Source organism: Ptychodera flava (assembly GCF_041260155.1).
Source record: "Ptychodera flava strain L36383 chromosome 23 unlocalized genomic scaffold, AS_Pfla_20210202 Scaffold_24__1_contigs__length_23054250_pilon, whole genome shotgun sequence".
NCBI classification, from domain to species: Eukaryota; Metazoa; Hemichordata; class Enteropneusta; family Ptychoderidae; genus Ptychodera; species Ptychodera flava.
In genome coordinates, this window is record NW_027248278.1 from 7,034,649 (window position 1) to 7,054,361 (window position 19,713).

The following is a 19,713-nucleotide window of genomic DNA, read 5'->3' on the forward strand; positions in this document are numbered from 1 at the left end:
ACAGTATTTGCATATTCATTCATTGGATGAAACTGAAGCCGTAGTGTTGAAGTGCTTGGAAAAGGAGTATCTGGTGGTAAACGTTTTGCTACTTCAGACCGGAGGTCTTCAATAGATATAGCAACAGGTATGTAAAGCTCATCGCCATGCCTTCTGTCATTGACAGCTGGATTAAGATGCTCTTCAGAATACTTCTCACATCCATCATAAAACACTTGAAAATTAGTTGATCCTGGTTTGCCATTTAATTTCCGGTAATCTAATAGCACGTTTGGGTCCTCAGACCCAAGGAGTATCTCTGCTGCTCTTAAGTCAATCTCAGTTTGTCTGATGCTGAGCTGTCCCCTGTCAACTCACGGTACAACTGACGTAGAACTGCTTTTGACCCCTTCAGGTGTTTGCTGTATTTGTTTATAAAGTCACGACGCATAGCACGTGTTGAGTATACTGGAAGTTTTTCAATGAGACCAGCAACCAGCTCAGCATTTCTGGTTTCCACATCGTGTGTACCGGTATTTCCAGCGGGACCAGACCAAATAAATGAAAGTGTACCAATCTTGCCACCATACGACATTCTATACAGCATTGCAGGGACAGATAATGTCAAATTCTGTATATACTTGCGTCTTTCATAGCGGTCATCACTTGCAAATTCATCCAAAAGCAATGGTCCAAAAACGCCTTTATCTTTTAATGCATTGTTCAATGGCTGATACCCCAGCTTGATTTCATCTGTAGCAGCAATATACTTCATGGCAGCATCAAACATTGGTACACGCAGTGGCTCCATACTGCACTGAGACTGTTTCTTCAGTACCAGGTTTTGGTCAAGATATTGTTTATATTTCAACATTGAATCTAAAAGCTCCTCTAATACAGCCATTAGCTTCTTATTTCGATCCGTGCAATTTGGTGGCAAGTCTAACACATGCACTTTATCTTGGCATAATTCTCCCAGCCGTGAACTTTTCAGGATGGGTTGTGTATGGCGGTTTCGTTTCCATGCGTTGTAGCCCTGGTATTTTTGAACACCTCTGGTATGTGACAACTTCGATTAGCAAACTTCTCATGGTGACTATCAATATACCACAGACTATCCCTCACTGCACACACTGTTCTGGTCGCGGTAGCTATGTCTAATTGTTCCAGCCTGCACCTTGTTCGTCAATCAGCTGAATGATATCATTGTAAAGAACTTGGGGACGTAATAGCTTGTGGGAAACATCTATTTTGTCAGGCAGACCTATTTCAGTACCAGTGGACATCATGATCGAAAACGCATTTTGAATGTGGCCGCCAGTGTCAGATGGCGCCGTGGCGGAAGTAGATGGTATGGCTTCGTTTGCACGTTGACTGTCTGAGTTAGACACATTGAACACTACAAACTTCATGTTGAACTCGCTTCAGACTGACACCTCAGATCGTACTTTAACATCGACGCAACCATGTGTTTTGTCATTGCCGTAAATTTTTATACTTTCGATGCAGTTTTCATTCAATCGGATGCACCGTCCATCTGCTGTCACGATCTTGTTAAAAAAATCGCCGAACGTAATATCAGGACAAACACAGAATAGCGTCTTTGGAACTAACTCTTGGCCATCACGTCGAATATTGGCGATCAAATTAATACTCATGATGTGACATGTACTAACCTTTACAAAACGAGGAAATTTCTGGCCAAATCGACCCACTTTACGTCGTGATTCGCCAAATTCAGACCTCACAACAACGTGTTGGCGGTCAAGTATCCAAACACGTACACGTCGGAAGTCTCATTCAAAATCCCGTGCCCGCGAAAACCCGACAAAGTGTAGGGCGCCACCAGCGGCAGAACTAAAATATTTGTAATGCGGAAGTAAGAATTTGCCGCGATCAAAAAAAAAATTTCCAAATATGCCAAAGTAGAAGCGGCGATTCCGATGAACAATTTATTTTTTCTTCCTGGCCCTAAGGGAAGTTGTCACCATTAATGGAAGGTGTCAACTGAGTAATAATCAGAAAATAAAAATTGAAACATAGTTTTTTTACTTGAATGCCACCAATATTCACAGCATATAACCAAACTCTTTTGAACCTGTCGACAGGATAAGTCTAAATACAGAAAAAACATGAGCATCCAAAATAAGTCAGCGTACGTAATGAACACTGAGAAAGAAAGAAAGAAAAAAAAAAAAAAAAAAAAAAAATATATATATATATATATATATATATATATAATATATATATATATATATATATATATATATATATATATATATATATATATATATATATATATATATATATATTACGCGTTTAACACATGCAATATCGTATAAACATGAGAAATGGGGGACATTAAGTTACCATAAACATATCATGAAAACCTACAGATTTTAATAACTATCGCGTCAGTGTATCTGTTTCTCAGTTTGATACAAAATTTAGCGAATCATATCATCAAGTGTAAAAACTAAACGACATACTATAAAACAATAAATTCCCTCTGCAAAAGCATACCTACAAACAAAAGCACAAATTATGTACGAACAGACAGCTACAAGCTATGAAGCAGTACCATGATATTGTTGCTTCTTTCTTTGCTTTTTAAATTGAAACGATAGAAAATCTGTATACCTATAAATTTTCTAGCGAAGAAAGTGCCTTTTCATTATTGTTGTAAATTGCTTTCAACACATCAAAGGAGGTTCTTTTGTTTTCATGATGTATGACTGGTAAATGGTCAATTACAGAAACGTTTATATTAAATGTAAATACTAATAATTAATTTGCATACACAGGCTCAAATCTTCCATTTACAACAAATGCACAAGGGTATTATAATAAGCTTAGTCTGAAACTACCATTTGGTCTGTAGACGATGGTAAGAATGGAAAGTTGAAGACAGCTAATCTGCTAAAATTACATTAAAGCATATACAACGAATATAGTGTCCAAATCTTATAACAACTTTTGTCAGAGCTCCTCGTCATTGTCTACTTTCAACACTATCAGAAAATGCATGATTATATTTTTGGACATATTTAAGCAGACAAAATTGTAGGAACTGCGCTCGCTTGCACTTTGTCTGTTCTGACACTTTTGTCAACTAAGCAAAATCCCCGGTCCCCACTGTGATTCACCCGAAACAAGAACTGTGAAAGTAAAAATCCATTTAGTTTAACTTTATCAATTAGTCAGGACCCCGGTTACTGGGCGTCCGTGTTACGCGTATGCCAACTTTGACGACACCACGTATCGGCTAAATTGTGCCGCTCAAAGCATTGGCGCCATGACAGCTTTTTGCAATACAAATTTCTGCGACAGCGTTCGCCAGCTTAATGAGTTAGTGGGTGTGTGTGTCAATATGTACTGACTTATAACAATGAATTTTAATTTGACGCCTAAACCAAGCATGGCCAGTGATTGGACAGAAACGCCGTTCCACTTATCACGAACACCCCCACCAAGTGTAACATTTTGTTTATCGGGTCCTAAACGCTATTTTTTGTGCAACTTCAGACATGAGCTGAGCAAAATCACCTAAGTTTTCCAGACAAAGCATAAAGAAAATTTTCACTGGCGCTTGTCGCATGACTATGCTTTCTCAAAGAAGCAGGTCTTTAGTCAAGATTTCAAAACTTCAGTACTTGATGCTGACCGAATATGACTAGAAAGTCTATTCATCTGTGCAGTCGTAGCTCTCGTTTTCCCAGACGAATATGGATTGCAACGGGAAAACCCCAAGTCATGCAACGGAAAAATAGTTTTTTCCGTCTCAACGTACGAGAGAGCTATGGCTACTGCTACAGCGACATATGAGAATGAACGATCATCATAATTTGAGTCCAGTTGGTTGAGTTTTAAGAGAAACTTCGTCTCTTGAACGGAGAGATCTGAATTTGAAATCGAAAACTAAAGTGTATACACAGTCCATCATAACAGACTGGTTTGTAATAGTGTAAAATACTCATCTCAAAATACTGTCAGTAAAATTGTCTCGGGTTTATTGGAAGAGAATAGAGAAAATTGAGACATGATTCTTGAAGTTGGCCGGCAATGTTAGCTGTGAGCTGCGTACAGCCTACGTGTGTTCTCGGCGTTAAACGGGCCAGCCGGCATGTGAGCATTTTTTCTGTTTGTCTGTGATTTAATATATTGAATAAGTCAGGATATCAAAATTAGACTACAATATATCGAAATTGGACCATATATATATCTCACATGGCTATACTAGGCTTACATTAGATAAAAGATAAAAAACAGTACTAAGTGCAAAGCTGGGATCGAGGTACGGGCCCCGGGTACGGGCGAAACGAATCCTTGTCCCAGGAACGCTAGCGCTTACAAAAGGCGAAGTTGGTCAGTTTTGTTTTTATGTCCCCTTGGCCGAAATGTTCTGCACCTGTGAATGCCGGACCCTTGTCCATAACAGAGCAGAAAACATCTAAACAGTTTTGTTTATACTCATTCAAGTAACTTGAACTGGACCATTGATTCATGTCATATCTTCGTACCGATCGACACGATCGCAAGCGTAGCACTCGTCGCTGACGTGTAATGCATACCATACAATGTCAGCTTAGAGCGTACGGACATAAGCGAGCGCGTTCATGTGGGGCTTAAATACTCGAAATTATCGTGTGTCGCAACGCATTTCTTTTCATTTTCGACCAAAGATGGTGACTTCGGTATTTTACAACATAACATGCACTTTTAATAGTTTGCTAGTATCCGTTTCAACTCAATGGACAATGGAGACGTCGTTTGGTGTCGCCATTCTCAACTATCGAAAAATCCGATCCTTGTGGACTGACCAGATGAGAGTGCAGAGAAATACTTGGAAGAGCCAAGTGTAGAATTTGGGACTTGGAGGAGATAATTTGTTTGCGTTCCTGCCAGCCTTATCAAAAGCATTCTTTGTAGTTTTATTGCCCTCGTTCACGCTGAATATTCATAGACGTGGGCACTATCCGGTTCTCAGGGCCTGAACCGGACAGTGCCCACGTCAAAATTTGTATGGCCAAAAGCTGGCCGAGACTGATTGGTGTAGTTATTCACTGCAGAAGAAAATGTCCTGTAATATCAATTGTAGCAAAGACGACGTTGCCGCTTGAGCTTATTGCCAGGTGTAAACAAAAGCTAGCCGCGCTGTTGCTATGTAATTGTGACATAATTGCTACTTTTCAATTGGAACGCGCGCGTCACTTCGGCTCATTAACGCATAGTGACCCGCCATCTCACCATGTTAAATTGTTTTTACCTTTGATAACTTGAGCGATCAAGAGAGGGGTTTGAATTGCCAGCCGTGCGACTCCTACAAGACCAGCAGTAGACCAGAGGGCAGACTTTCTCAAGAAAGGCAGACAATATTCTTCACTTGACGCAAGGTAATAATTATTTTTTCATCCAAAAGCACAACTATCTCGAGACTATTAATCATTGCTACAACCACAACACCACAATATTCTTTCCAAAAAGGGAAAGATCGGATACTCAATTAGAATATCTAGAGAACGTGTGAGTTTTCCAAATGTCACTGAACTGATAGTGTGATGTATTCATCGGTAGAGGTACTGGCGACAGAACTTTCTTCATAATTAGTCCTACCAAGTATGTATCTTTTTACCACAATGGATTCCAGTGCCTCTGCAAATACTTGAAGTTGTCAATTTGAGATGTTTAGGCGGGCGATTACTATTTTGCCCTCTAAATTGCACAATCCCTGTGTTTTCTGTGTCCAATTATAGTCGTGAAGGTGCTACTTTCCCTTGGGACATGTTAAACCTAAAGATTTATCTGTGCTTGGTAATCAATAACAAAAGCTCTTGTCCGACGTTTATTGTACAGACAAAGGACAAAGCTCTATTCGCAACGGCTGTTATGTACGTTTTATGACCCTTCAATACTATCCCCATGCTACGGTGATTTGATGCGGCCACAGGAGTATTTGTTCTATTCAATACCTGTAATTTTTATTTCGTTCCTTTTAGGTGTTTATAATAAATAGATAACCAACTTGAAACCTTTATTCAAAGGGTGAGACGCCACAATGAATAGCAACAAATTTAAAACTAGAACTGTTCTAAGCTAAGCTACTGGACTGTCGTAAAGTAACTCACGAAATTATAATTTAGCTTGTACAATTCATGACATTATTTTCAATGCTAAAAAAATGCAATGTATGTGTGTGCGATTTCAAAAAGATGTAAGATGGGGCGACAGTACATCCTAATGCGGTCAAACTTGGATTTGTTTAATAAAAACAACAGGGTTATGTTATGACTAATATATTCGGTGATAATACTGAAATTGAACGTCAAAAAGATATTTTTTATATCTTCCCTAACATGCTTTGAGACCATTTTCCTCGTGCTCAATGAATTTAAAAATGGAAGTTATTAAAAGCGTATTTGTACGGCAGTAATCTCTTGGTCAGCTACAATAGCAGTTCACTGAAAAGCTTTAATTTGGTAGCAAGAAATACTGTTAGGTTTTGACAGGCGTAGTAGGGCCAGTTAAATGTTTTTTTCAGTAATTCGGATTGATGATTTGGTGCTTTGCTTCTAAGGCAGATTTAGGGTTAAATGAATCGACTATCAACAAGTGACAACATCGCTACACGAAAGGCGCATGATGCCGTGTACTTCACTTATGAATTGAGAAAACGACGGATAAAGACAGTTTTCTCTGCAAGCTTGAGTCAATATTCTGGAATGTCTTTTGTTATTTTTACCCTCTTAAATCTTGCTTCCTAATTTAACTTTTCATCCATCTTCTTCAATTCTAACAGAACAAAAACATAACTCAGCAAAAGCATGGATATTACAAGCAAGAAGGCTTTTCTATGCATCATATTCATATCATTTTTTGTGATGGCTTCATACTTTGCTATGTTCAACGATCACTCCCTTTCTTCAAGTACCAAACATAAGCCATCTTTTCGTTGGTAAGTAGCGGTTCACTCAGAATAATGTTGACATTCTAGATGATTTACCACCATTCATATTTTTTCATATATTTACAGCAGTTCATTTTAGTTTGAAAGCAAAATTATGAAAACAGTACAAAAAGATACAAATAGTGTTCCTGTAACACAAAATCTATCAAAGTGTACATATTTCTACAGTACGTTACTGACATAATTATTACACTTTACATGATCAGGCATTTTCATATAAGAGGGCAACAGATGAAAAATCCGAAACTCTGCACAACATTCTTTCAACACAACAAAGTATAGAGGTGACTTCAGAAAAACTGCAAGGCACTTTGATGGTGCAATTTTAATGTTATCAACTAAATAATTCTTTTCAGTTTCCAAACACAAGACATATGATACCAATCACCAACCAAAGAAGACGCCGATCGAAATCAACTCGGACATTTTCTCTATTCTTAAATAATGGTTCCTGAACCGAGTGAGGTCATTAACTCCGCTTATGTTAGCGATACCATTATCACGCAAAGAAGTTGAATTAACGATATATTCGGCTGCGTCCACAAATAACGATTAGGGGGCGGGAGGAATCGGGATTGAAATAGTCTTTTTTCATTACCCCTCAGTACCCTCAAAAAACTTCAAGTCCCCCCCCCCCGTCTTTATGATCAAAAGTTTGCAGGTCCCCCAATATCATATAGCCGCATATCGATTGGGTATGCATGCAAACAAAAGATGTTCAACACTACCTGTTATTAGCAGTTCGTAGAACTATATTCCTCGGCAAATTCTTAAATTGATTTATTTTAAACACATCAGTGGACTTTTTTGATTTATCAGTCTAAGCCCACTTGAGTTAATCCAACTCTAGCTAGGTCAATGGCAGCTGCTGAAGAGCACAAAAGAGCCCGCAATCATGAGAGAGTATGCGAATGGTGAATTCCTGGCTCTATTAGATGCTACTCATTAGTTTTAAGAAATTAAAAATGCTGGAATGTTAAATATTTCACCAAATGAACGTTTTAATCTCTGAAATGCTCAGCGTAATAATAATTCCACTTCGTCACACATTTTTCCATTTAAATTAGTCTTTACTGTACTAAGTTTTACTTTTGTGTTATTTTACGATGAGAATGTTCAAATTTAGAAAATCAAGCATGGTAAACTTTATCTTTTTTTCGTTAATATTTGATTCTGCTAATATTCAAAAATCCCTAATAACTTTCAAGTCTCCTGGTCTTCCATGTGTTGCTTTCTGGCCTGATCTTATGTACAAGTATGTTTCACTATCATGAGCGTCATTTGACTGAAATTTTTCTTCAGCTACTTTATAGATAGAGCTATCTCTGTCCACGGTCCCTCCACACTGACACTGCCGGTATGCAGTGACAGTGACACTGCCCGTAGGCAGTAGCAAAATAGTAGCTGTGTTAACTCTTGTTCAGTTTATTTACCTGTATTCTTGCTCTACTTCCTACAGTTGAACTGTCCAGTATTCAGCTTTGCCAACACAGCCTGTCATTGACAAAAGATTTTAACTCTTGACTCTCATCCAGTATCACCCAATATTCACTTATGCAGGTTTTGTCGACAAAGTGAATATTGTGTGTTTCAGCATGCTGTATGGAGACAGCAATAAACTGTATTTGATACACTGCGTAGAATTATTGAAAACATTATCAGCAGTTGCACATTCTGCCCCGATAATTGGCCTACTTGTTTGTTTTTTACAAAACTACATACATTTTTAGATTTTTTCGAGACAAAAGTAATAAAATGAGACAAAATGATTGTAGATCTATAACACTAAAATGTCATTAAATTTCATTGAATTGCCCGCCAAATCTTGGAATCGTAGAAAAGACCAACAAAAAAAATTTTAGGTCCCCCCTTTGGGAGAGCAAAATTTTCAAGTCCCCCTCTGTACTATATATGGCTTGTTTAACGGATAATAGTGTGTCATCGTCGAGAATTATCTATCCTTGTGGTAAAAATAGTAATGTTCCCAACACTTGCTATCAATTATTCGCCAATCACTGCCACACTTAATTATTAAAGGCCCATAATTCCAATTCCCAATGCTAAACCATAGTTTTTCACTGTTCACTAAGTATCTTTATCTAACATCGTGCCACCTTTGTCTGGTACTGACGATCAAGCGGACGAGGTGCACTATAGTATTTATGTCACGCTTATAGTCAGGGGGGTTACGAGTTGAGGTACCAGTCTGGATCGTAATGCTTTCAGTAACTGAAGCTGACACACCAAGATGTAGATTGAAGCACAGCCTTAAAGTGTATTGAAGATGGCGACCGTGTAGTTCACTGTCTAAGGTCTGACCTGTAATGTCTCTAGTGTAAATTCTCTACAAAGTTAAATACGTCTCTGAACTTACATAACTAATATGGTTATGACATGGTCATTTCCCCCCCCCCCAAGTCTTTGATTGTTTCTTAAGATTAAATAAGATCACACCATGGAATATACCTTTCTCGATTGTTCTCACTTAACGTCTACAAATAATAATAAGTATTACACTATCTCCTATCACCTTCTCGTACAATCTTGAACCAACCTCCACACGCCTTGGCCACGTGAGAGACGTTTCAAGATGATATTCTACAATAGAGGGCGTTACACTTACATTTATTACCTTATTGCCGAAATTGTATTTTGCCGTTGTAAAGTGGCCTTTATCAATCTTATTCATATTCATAAATCCACAGAACTTAGAAAGTAATGGAAATCTGCTTCATCTGGCGTTTTTTCTGATTATTTTCAGGTTTGCCTCGGATGTTTTAAAAAATGCTCTCAGACTCCATAGGCAAGGAGGAATTTTGTGCACAAAAATCACTCAAATAGTATATATCAAGACTCACAAGACAGCCAGTTCTACAACCAATTCTGTCATACAGCGTTTCGGATACAATCGTAGATTGGCGTTTGCCTTGCCAAAGAAAGGGCATATATTTAATGAGAAGCAACTTTTCACCCGTAAACTTCTACAATATAAAAGACCACCAAGTAATCAGAGCAATCATTTTAACATTATAGCAAGCCATTTGATATACAACAGACCTGAACTTGATAAAGTTGTTCCTGATGCCACCTATATCACCATAATACGAAGTCCTGTACAGAGGTTTGAATCAGCGTTTGGCTACTATAACTATGCAAGCAAAGTTGGACTACAAGCAAGTGAAAACGCTCTCGAAAAATTCATGAAGGAGCCTGACAAATATGCCAACAGAATGGAAGGAGTATCGAGAGGTCGTCTGAGAAACGGCATGTCCTTTAATTTGGGATTTGATCATCGCTTTGATGACAATGATTCAGCGATTGATGAAATGATTAACAAATTGGACAAGGAGCTTGATTTAGTATTGATATCCGACTACTTCGAGGAATCACTTGTGTTGTTGAAAAACGTTCTATGCTGGAAATTAGATGATATATTGTACATCAGCAAAGGGATAAGGAGTAAAAACAAACGTTACACGATATCAAAATCGGTCGCTGAGAGAATTTTGAAGTGGAACAAGGCTGACGTTAAGTTGTACGAGCATTTCAATCGTACGTTCTGGAAGAAAATAAACAGTTACGGGGCAGATTTCTACAAGGATTTACGGGAGTATCGGACCAGTCTGCGAAAATTCCAGGAAGAATGTGCCGAAAGAAACAAAACGAAACTAATTAACAACCATGTCGATGGACTCGTAATGAAGACTAATGCCAGCTCTCAGTGCAAATCAGCCTTCATTGGTACCGCCGCTTTTCACGTCATACTTAAGCGAGAGGCTAAAGAATTTCACGATATGAAGGATGCAAACATAGCGAAAAAACACCGTTAGCAAGTGATATTGCAAAGCAATACAAGAACATAGTTGTCCATGCAAAAGTGAATGATGAACAATGAGAAAATATACATACCTTTAACACATTCAATATTTTATGATATAACTTAAGTATTCTGTTTTTAACTGGTACGGTTTTCCTTTATTTGCCCTTCAGGTTTTTTCTCCCGATGTGACAAAGCACAACATGACAACATGGTTACAAGACTTCGCTATTTCCCTACTTATGACGACATAAATATGGTCATACGGTCGCATTCACCCACTTCTGACGTCATAAGTAGGGTAATACGTACTTTTGCTACTATTGAGTAAATTTTTCTCGGTTTGATAAAAATGTTGACTGTTTTATGATAATACAAGAGACAGCTGGTCAACCTAGCCGTTGCTAGTCATCCTTGGAAAATGACTATTCTCTCACTGAACAGGAAGAATCAAAAGTACTAACATCAACAAATATTGCCGTCAAGCAACTGATAAAATTATGACCAACGATAGAGGATTTAATAGACGTTGAACTTCAAGAGGTTTTATCCAGGAGGTTCAAAAAGGTAGTTTACCTACATCTACTCTGTATGAACTGTATTCGTAGCATTTCATGCAACGGCATTCAGATTGGATTAATAACACATTTCATGAACATGATCAACTAATTAATAAAATGATCGACAAGCTGGACAAAGAACTTGATTTGATATTGATATCTGATTATTACGAGGAATCTCTGGTGTTGTTGAAAAAGTTGCTATGCTGTAAAACAGACAACATCCTAGATATCTCAGCGAAGGTACTACTAAGGTACTCAGAAGTATTAGGAGTGAAAACAGACGTTAAAGTAGAGTTTTAGTAGAGATGAATAAAGCAGATGTTACACGATTCAATCATTTTAATGCAACTTTTTGGAAGAGAGTGAAGAGTTACGGGGAAGACTTCTATGAGGAGGTACAAGAGTTTAGCTTACTTTCAAAACGGTTCACCGAGGAATGTGTTGATACTATCAAAACAACAAGATTCAAGGGAAATGAAGATGGGTTGATGAGAGAATTCAATGTGAATTAGCTTTCAGAGAGTTCCACATCATGTGTATGAAGGAGGGAAAGGGCAGAACGTCAGGAAGCATTGTCGGTCGATAAATGTGACTGCAGTAAAAGTCGTCTCAACTTCAGTAATGCAGAATGTCTTGGCATACTCAGCCATGGTACGAGCAATAAAGTTTAGCTGACACGTGTCCCGATTAGAGAAATTTTCTTTGTCGCAAACATAGACTTTTATTAGTCAGGCATGTTCTTAGTTCAAACATGGGAGGGACTGTAAATAAAACAATGGCAGAGAGGCATAGGTAATATCTTCCATTTACTACATATACACAAATAAACAAAGTCTGAAACTACCGTTTGGTCAGTAGACGATGGTAAGAATGGAAAGTTGAAGACAACTAATGTGCTAAAATTACATTAAAGCATATACAACGAATATAAAGTCAAAATCTTATAGCAACTTTTGTCATGACAGATCTCGTCCTTATTACTTACTTTCGACACTATCAGAAAATGCATGATCATGTATTTTTGTACATATTTAAGCAGACCAAATCGTGGGAACTTCGCTCGCTTGCACCTGGTCCGTTCTGACAATTTCGTCTTCTAAGCCAAAGTCCCGGTCCTCACTGAGCTTCACCCGAAACAAGAACTATGAATGTAAAAATCCATTTTTGTTTAACTTTATTAATTAGTCAGGACCCCAGTTACTGGGTTAAGCCATAGATAATAGAGGGGGTTCTCCCCAGATCTACTCTCTATGGTTACGCGTATGCCGACTTTGATGTCTCCACTTATCAGCTAAATTGTGGCGCTCAAAGCATTGGCGACGAAACTATTATTCACTGCAGCAGAAAGATTTTCTTTAATATCAATTGTAGCAAAGACGACTACGTTGCCGCTTGAGCTTATTGCCAAGTGTAAACAAAAAGCTAGCCACGTTGTTGCTATGCAATTGCGACATAATTGCCACTTTTCAATTGGAACGCGCGGTCGTTACTTCGGCTCATAAACGCATAGTGACCCGCCATCTCATAATGTAAACTTGTTTTTACGTTTGATAACTTGAGCGATCAAGAGAGGGGCTTGAATTGCCAGCTGTACGACTCCTACAAGACAAGCAGTAGACCAGGGGGCAGACTTTCTCAGGAAAAGTGGTCAACATTCTTTCCTCTGTAAATTGTGACACAAGGTAATAGTTATTTTTTTCCAAGTGCACAACTATCTCGAGACTATTAATTATTGCTACAATCACAACACTTCAGTAATCTTTCCACGAAGGGACAGATCGGATACTCGAGATAGCGAGAGAGCGTGTGTCTTCCCAATGTCACTGAACTGATAGAGTGATGTATTCATCGGTAGAGGTACTGGGGACAGAACTTTCTTCAACATCAGTCCTACAAAATAGGTATCTTTTTACCCCAGTGGATTTCAGTGCCTCTGCAAATGCTTGAAGTAGTAATTTTGAGATGTTTGGGCAGGCGATTGCTATTTTGCCCTCTAAATTGAATACATCTTGTGTTTTTTATGTCTAATTACAGTAACGAGGGTGCTACTTTCCTTTGGTACATGTTAAACCTACAGATTTATCTGTGCTCAGCAATAAGGAAGACTCTTGTCCGACTTTTATTGCACAGGCAAAGAAAAAAGCCATTTGTTTTCAATAGGAATGCGCGCTCGTTACTGTAGCTCATTCATGCATAGTGACCAACCATCTCACAATGTTATATTGTTTTAAACTTTGATATTTTGGGCGGTCAAGAAAGGAGCTCTAATTGCCAGCCGTACGACTCCTACAATTCCAACAGAAGACCGGAGGCAAGACTTTCTCAAGAAAACCAGTCAACATTTCTTCTCCTCTTTAAATTTTGACACAAGTTTCTTCCAAAAGCACAACCATAGCGATATTAGTACATCAAGAGAGAGTGTGTGTGTCTTCCAAATGCCACTGAACTGATAGAGTGATGTATTCATTGGTAGAGGTACTGGCGACAAAACTTCCTTCATAATTAGTCCTACTAAATAGTTTTCCTTTTACCTCTAGGGTCCCCACTGCCTCTGCAAATGCTTGAAGTGCACGTGGTCAATTTGAGATGTCTGGGCAGGCGATTTGTATTTTGCCCTCTAAATTGCACAATTCTTGTGTTTTCTGTGTCCAATAATAGTCATAACGGTGCTACTTTCCCTCGGGACATGTTAAACCTAAAGATTTATCTGTGCTTGGCAATCAATAACAAAAGCTCTTGTCCGAGTTTTATTGCACAGACAAAGGACAAAGCCCTATTCGCATTGGCTTTTATGTACGTTTTAATGACCCTTTAACATTATCTATCCCCATGCTACGGTGATTTGATGCGGCCACAGGAGTATTTGTTCTATGCTGTACCTGTAATATCTATTTCGTACCTGTCTGGTGTTTATAAATTGATAACCAACTAGAAACTTTAATTCCAAGGGTGAGACGCCACAATGAAAAGAAACAAATTTAAAACTAGTACTGTTCAAAGCTAAGCTACGGGACCTTCTTGAAGTAACTTACGAAATTATGATTTAGCTTGTACAATTCATGTCATTATTTTCAATACAATGCTGAAAAAAAATGCAATGTATGCGTGTGCGATTTCATAAGAAGTAAGATGGAGCGACAGTACATCATAATGCAGTCAAATTGGGATTTGTTTAATAAAAACCAACAGGGTTATGTTATGACTAATATATTCCCTGATAACGCTGATATTGAACGTCAAAAGAGATCTTTTTATATCTTCCCTAATACACTTTTGAGACCATTTACCTTGTGCTCAATGAATTTTAAAAATGCGTATTTGTACGGCGGTAATCTCTGGGTCAGCGGCAATAGCAGTTCACTAAAAAAAGCTAAAGTTGGTAACGACAACACTCTTGGGTTTTGACAGGCGCAGTAGGGCCAGTTCAATGTTTTTTTCAGTAATTCGGATTGATGATTTTGATACTTTGCTTCGAAAGCAGATTTAGGGTTAAATGAATCGACTATCAACAAGTGACAACATCTCTACACGAAAGGCGCATGATGCCATGTACTTCACTTATGATTGGAGAAAATGGTGGATAAAGACAGTTTTCTTAGCAAACCTGAGTCAATATTTATGGATGTATTTTGTTATTTTTACCCTCTTAAAGTTTGCTTCCTAAATTAACTTTTCATCCATCTTCTTCATTTCTCCCAGAACAAAAACATAACTCAGCAAAAGCATGGACATTACAAGCAAGAAGGCTTTTCTATGCATCATAGTCATATCATTTTTTGTGATGGCTTCATACTTTGCTATGTTTAACGATCACTCCCTTTCTTCAAGTACCAAATTTAATCCATCTTTTCGTTGGTAAGTAGCGGTTCACTCAGAACAATCATGACATTCTAGATGATTTACCACCATTCATATTTTTCATATATTTACAGCAGTTCATTTCAGTTTGAGAGCAAAATTATGAAAACAGTACAAAAAGATACAAATAGTGTTCCTGTAACACAAAATCTATCAAAGTGTACATATTTCTACAGTACGTTACTGACATAATTATTACACTTTACATGATCAGGCATTTTGATATAAGAGGGCAACTGATGAAAAATCCGAAACTGTGCACAACATTCTTTCAACACAACAAAGTATAGAGGTGACTTCAGAAAAACTGCCAGGCACTTTGATGGTACAATTTAAATATTATCAATTAAATATTTCTTTTCGATTTCCAAACACAAGACATATGATACCAATCATCAAGCAAAGAAGACGCCGATCAAAATCAACTCGGACATTTTCTCTACCCTTAAATAATGGTTCCTGAACCGAGTGAGATCATTAATAACAAGACGTCTCAACTCCGCTTATGTTAGCGATAGCATTATCACGCAAAGAAGTTGAATTAACGAGATATTATGCCCGCCGCACACGAGAGAAGTTTCATTCGAGTCTGTTTGCTCAGCTAGTTTACCCTCGTGTGCGGCGGGCATTAGGCTGCGTTCACAAATAACGATTAGGGGGGCTGGGGGAATCTGGATTGAAATCTTCTTTTTTCAGATCCCCCCAGTACCCTCAAAAATTTCAAGTTCCCCCCCCCCTTCCGTCTATATGAACAAAAGAATCAAGTCCCCCCATTATCATATAGCTGCATATCGATTGGGTATGCACAGAAACAAAAATAAACATGTATTGGGCAGTTCTACTCATAAATGTTCAACACGTCCTGTTATTAGCAGTTTGTAGAGCTAAATTGATTTATTTTAAATACATCAGTGGACTTTTTTTATTTATCAGTCAAAGCCCACCTGAGTTAATCCAACTTTGGCTAGATCAATGGCAGCTGCTGAAGAGCCAAAAAGAGCCCACAATCATGAGAGAGTATGCAAATGGTGAATTCCTGGCTACATTAGGTGCTATTCATAAGTTTTAAGAAATTGACAATGCTGGAATGTTAAATATTTCACCAAATGAACGTTTTAATCTCTGAAATATTTAGCGTAATAATAATTCCATTTAGTCACACGTTTTTTCCATTTAAATTAGTCTTTACTGTAAAAACTTTTACTTTTGTGTTATTTTACGATGAGAATGTTCAAATTTAGAAAATCAAGCATGGTAAACTTCATCTTTTTTCGTTAATATTTGATTATCCTCATATTCAAAAATCCCTAATAGCTTTCGAGTCTCCTGGTCTTCCAGGTGTTGCTTTCTGGCCTGATCTTATATACAAGTATGTTTTACTATCATGAGCGTCATTTGACTGAAATTCTTCTTCAGCTACTTTATAGATAGAGCTATCTCTGTCCATGGTCCCTCCACACTGTCACTGCCGGTATGCAGTGACAGTGACACTGCCCGTAGGCAGTAGCAGGGTAGTACCTTTATAAACTCTGATAATTTTGACAATATCCGTGGTTTGTTCAGTTTATTTACCTGCATTCTTGCTTTACTTCCTACAGCGTGTTGAACTGTCAAGTATTCAGCTTTGCCAACACAGCCTGTGAATATGTACCCCGCGTTTATATCATTGACAAATGATTTTCACTCTTGACTCTCATTCAATATCACCAAATATTCATATATGCAGGTTTTTGTCGACAAAATGAATACTGTGTGTTTCAGCATGCTGTATGGAGACAGCTATTAACTGTATTTGATATACTATATGGAAATATTGAAAAAATTATCAACAGTTGTACATTCTGCCCCGATAATTGGCCTACTTGTTTGTCTTTTTATAAAAAACTTCATACATGTTTAGATTTTTTCGAGACAAAAGTAATCAAATGAGACAAAATGATTGTAGATCTTGTTTCGTTATTATTAACATTAACACAATTGGATAACACTAAAATGTCATTAAATTTTCATTGAATTGCCCACCAAATCTTGGAGTCGTAAAGAAGGAAACAAAAAAATGTTTAGGTCCCCCCTTTGGCAGAGCATAATCTCAAGTCCCTCTCTATACTATATATGGCTTCTTTAACGGATAATAGTGTGTCATCGTCGAGAATTATCTATCCTTGTGGTAGCACTAGTAATGTTCCCAACACTTGCTATCAATTATCCGCCAATCACTGCCACACTTAATTGTTAGAGGCCCATAATTCCAATTCCCAATGCTAAACCATAGTTTTTCACTGTTCACTAAGTATCTTCATCTAACATCGTGCCACCTTTGTCTGCTACTGACGATCAAGCGAACGAGGTGCACTATAGTATTTATGTCACGCTTATAGTCAGGGGGGTTACGAGTTGAGGTACCAGTCTGGATCGTAATGCTTTCAGTAACTGAAGCTGACACACCAAGATGTAGATTGAAGCACAGTCTTAAAGTGTATTGAAGATGGCGACCGTATAGTTCACTGTCTAAGGTCTGACCTGTAATGTCTCTAGTGTAAATTCTCTACAAAGTTAAATACGTCTCTGAACTTACATGACTAATATAGTTATGACGTGGTCATTTTCCCCCAAGTATTTGATTGTTTCTTAAGATTAAATAAGATCACACCATGGAATATCACTTTCTCGATTGTTCTCACTCAACGTCTACAAATAATAATAAGTATTACACTATCTCCCATCACCTTCTCGTACAATCTTGAACCAACCTCCACACGCCTTGGCCACGTGAGAGACGTTTCAAGATGAAAATTTTCTACAATAGAGGGCGTTACACTTACATTTATTACCTTATTGCCGAAATTGTATTTTGCCGTTGTAAAGTGGCCTTTATCAATCTTATTCATATTCATAAATCCACAGAACTTAGAAAGTAATGGAAATCTGCTTCATCTGGCGTTTTTTCTGATTATTTTCAGGTTTGCCTCGGATGTTTTAAAAAATGCTCTCAGACTCCATAGGCAAGGAGGAATTTTGTGCACAGAAATCACTCAAATAGTATATATCAAGACTCACAAGACAGCCAGTTCTACAACCAATTCTGTCATACAACGTTTCGGATACAATCGTAGATTGGCGTTTGCCTTGCCAAAGAAAGGGCATATATTTAATGAGAAGCAACTTTTCGCCCGTAAACTTCTACAATATAAAGACCACCAAGTAATCAGAGCAATCATTTTAACTTATAGCAAGCCATTTGATATACAACAGACCTGAACTTGATAAAGTTGTTCCTGATGCAACCTATATCACCATATTACGAAATCCTGTACAGAGATTTAGTCAGCGTTTGGCTACTATAACTATGCAAGCAAAGTTGGACTACAAGCAAGTGAAAACTCTCTCGAAAATTCATGAAGAAACCTGACAAATATGCCAACAGAATGGAAGGAGTATCGAGAGGTCGTCTGAGAAACGGCATGTCCTTTAATTTGGGATTTGATCATCGCTTTGATGACAATGATTCAGCGATTGATGCAATGGTTAACAAATGGAGAAGGAGCTTGATTTAGTATTAATATCAGACTACTTCGAGGAATCACTTTTGTTGTTGAAAAACGTTTTATGCTGGAAATTAGATGATATATTGTACATCAGCATAGGAATAAGGAGTAAGAACAAACGTTACACGATATCAAAATCGGTCTCTGAGAGGATTTTGAAGTGGAACAAGGCTGACGTTAAGCTGTACAAGCATTTCAATCGTACGTTTTGGAAGAAAATAAACAGTTACGGCGCAGATTTCTACAAGGATTTACGGGAGTATCGCACCCGTCTGCAAAAATTCCAGGAAGAAGTGTGGACAGAAACAATTTAAACAAAACGAATTAAAAACCATGTAGATGGACTTGTAATGAAGACTAATGCAAGCTGTCAAAGCAAACAAGCTTTCATTGGTACCATTGGTACAATTTTTTTGAAGAAAGTGAAGAGTTACGGGGAAGGCTTCTATGAGGAGGTACATGAGTTTCGCTTGCGTTTACAACAGTTCACTGAGGAATGTGTTGATACAAACAAAACAGCAAGAATCAAGGACCGTGAAGAGGGGATGATCATGAAGGCCAATGCAAGCATCCAATGTCAAATAGCTTTCATTCGTGACAGAGAGTTCCACATCATGCTGCAGAAGGAGGCAACAGAAAATCGCGATATCGCACAGAATAATGTAACGAACAATTTATGAACCAGAAATTTGGAATTATTGAGAGTCGGGGCGATAAGATAACACAGGCAAGAAATATATGCACCACTTTTATTTCAGCATTTGCTTTTGGTATTCATTGCATTCTCAGTTTTGGCTCATCCCTAAAGTGATATGTGTAATCAAAGTCACATGCCAAAAACTATTTGAACTGGTGCAGTTCATTCCACAAAGATTACACTGCGATTAAATGTTTGCCTCTATATTAAATCGCAGCCGCATGCGTAAAAGCAAAAACTTTGGATACTGTGCATATCTGTCTGAAATTTTCACATCAACTGCACAGAGT

The 19,713-nt window shown here is 37.9% G+C and overlaps 1 protein-coding gene and 1 long non-coding RNA gene across 3 annotated transcripts; both read left to right on the plus strand.

Annotated features, from left to right (window-relative positions):
- Positions 1-2: 2 nt before the first annotated feature.
- On the plus strand, positions 3-11,652 carry LOC139124509 (galactosylceramide sulfotransferase-like). Of its 2 annotated transcripts, XM_070690651.1 has the most exons (4): positions 3-127; positions 5,261-5,372; positions 6,776-6,931; positions 9,705-11,652. In XM_070690651.1, the coding sequence occupies exons 3-4, from the start codon at positions 6,801-6,803 to the stop codon at positions 10,771-10,773; spliced, it is 1,200 nt and encodes a 399-aa protein (XP_070546752.1). In that variant the 5' UTR covers positions 3-127; positions 5,261-5,372; positions 6,776-6,800; the 3' UTR covers positions 10,774-11,652. The 2 variants fall into 2 exon arrangements, with proteins under 2 accessions (XP_070546752.1, XP_070546751.1); XM_070690650.1 differs by lacking the exon at positions 3-127 and having other exon boundaries at positions 4,882-5,372.
- Positions 11,653-12,850: 1,198 nt separating this feature from the next.
- LOC139124516 (uncharacterized) lies at positions 12,851-19,013 on the plus strand. Its single transcript, XR_011549937.1, has 3 exons — positions 12,851-13,005; positions 15,023-15,178; positions 18,142-19,013. It is a non-coding gene; the product is annotated as an uncharacterized lncRNA (long non-coding RNA).
- Positions 19,014-19,713: the final 700 nt, after the last annotated feature.

What these genes read in the sequence shown, in the direction of transcription:
- LOC139124509 (XM_070690651.1), top strand. Translation starts at nt 6,801, where the DNA reads ATGGATATTACAAGCAAGAAGGCTTTTCTATGCATCATATTCATATCA. An exon ending in CATAAGCCATCTTTTCGTTG is followed by an intron (nt 6,932 to 9,704) that starts GTAAGTAGCGGT and finishes GATTATTTTCAG; the next exon opens with GTTTGCCTCGGATGTTTTAA.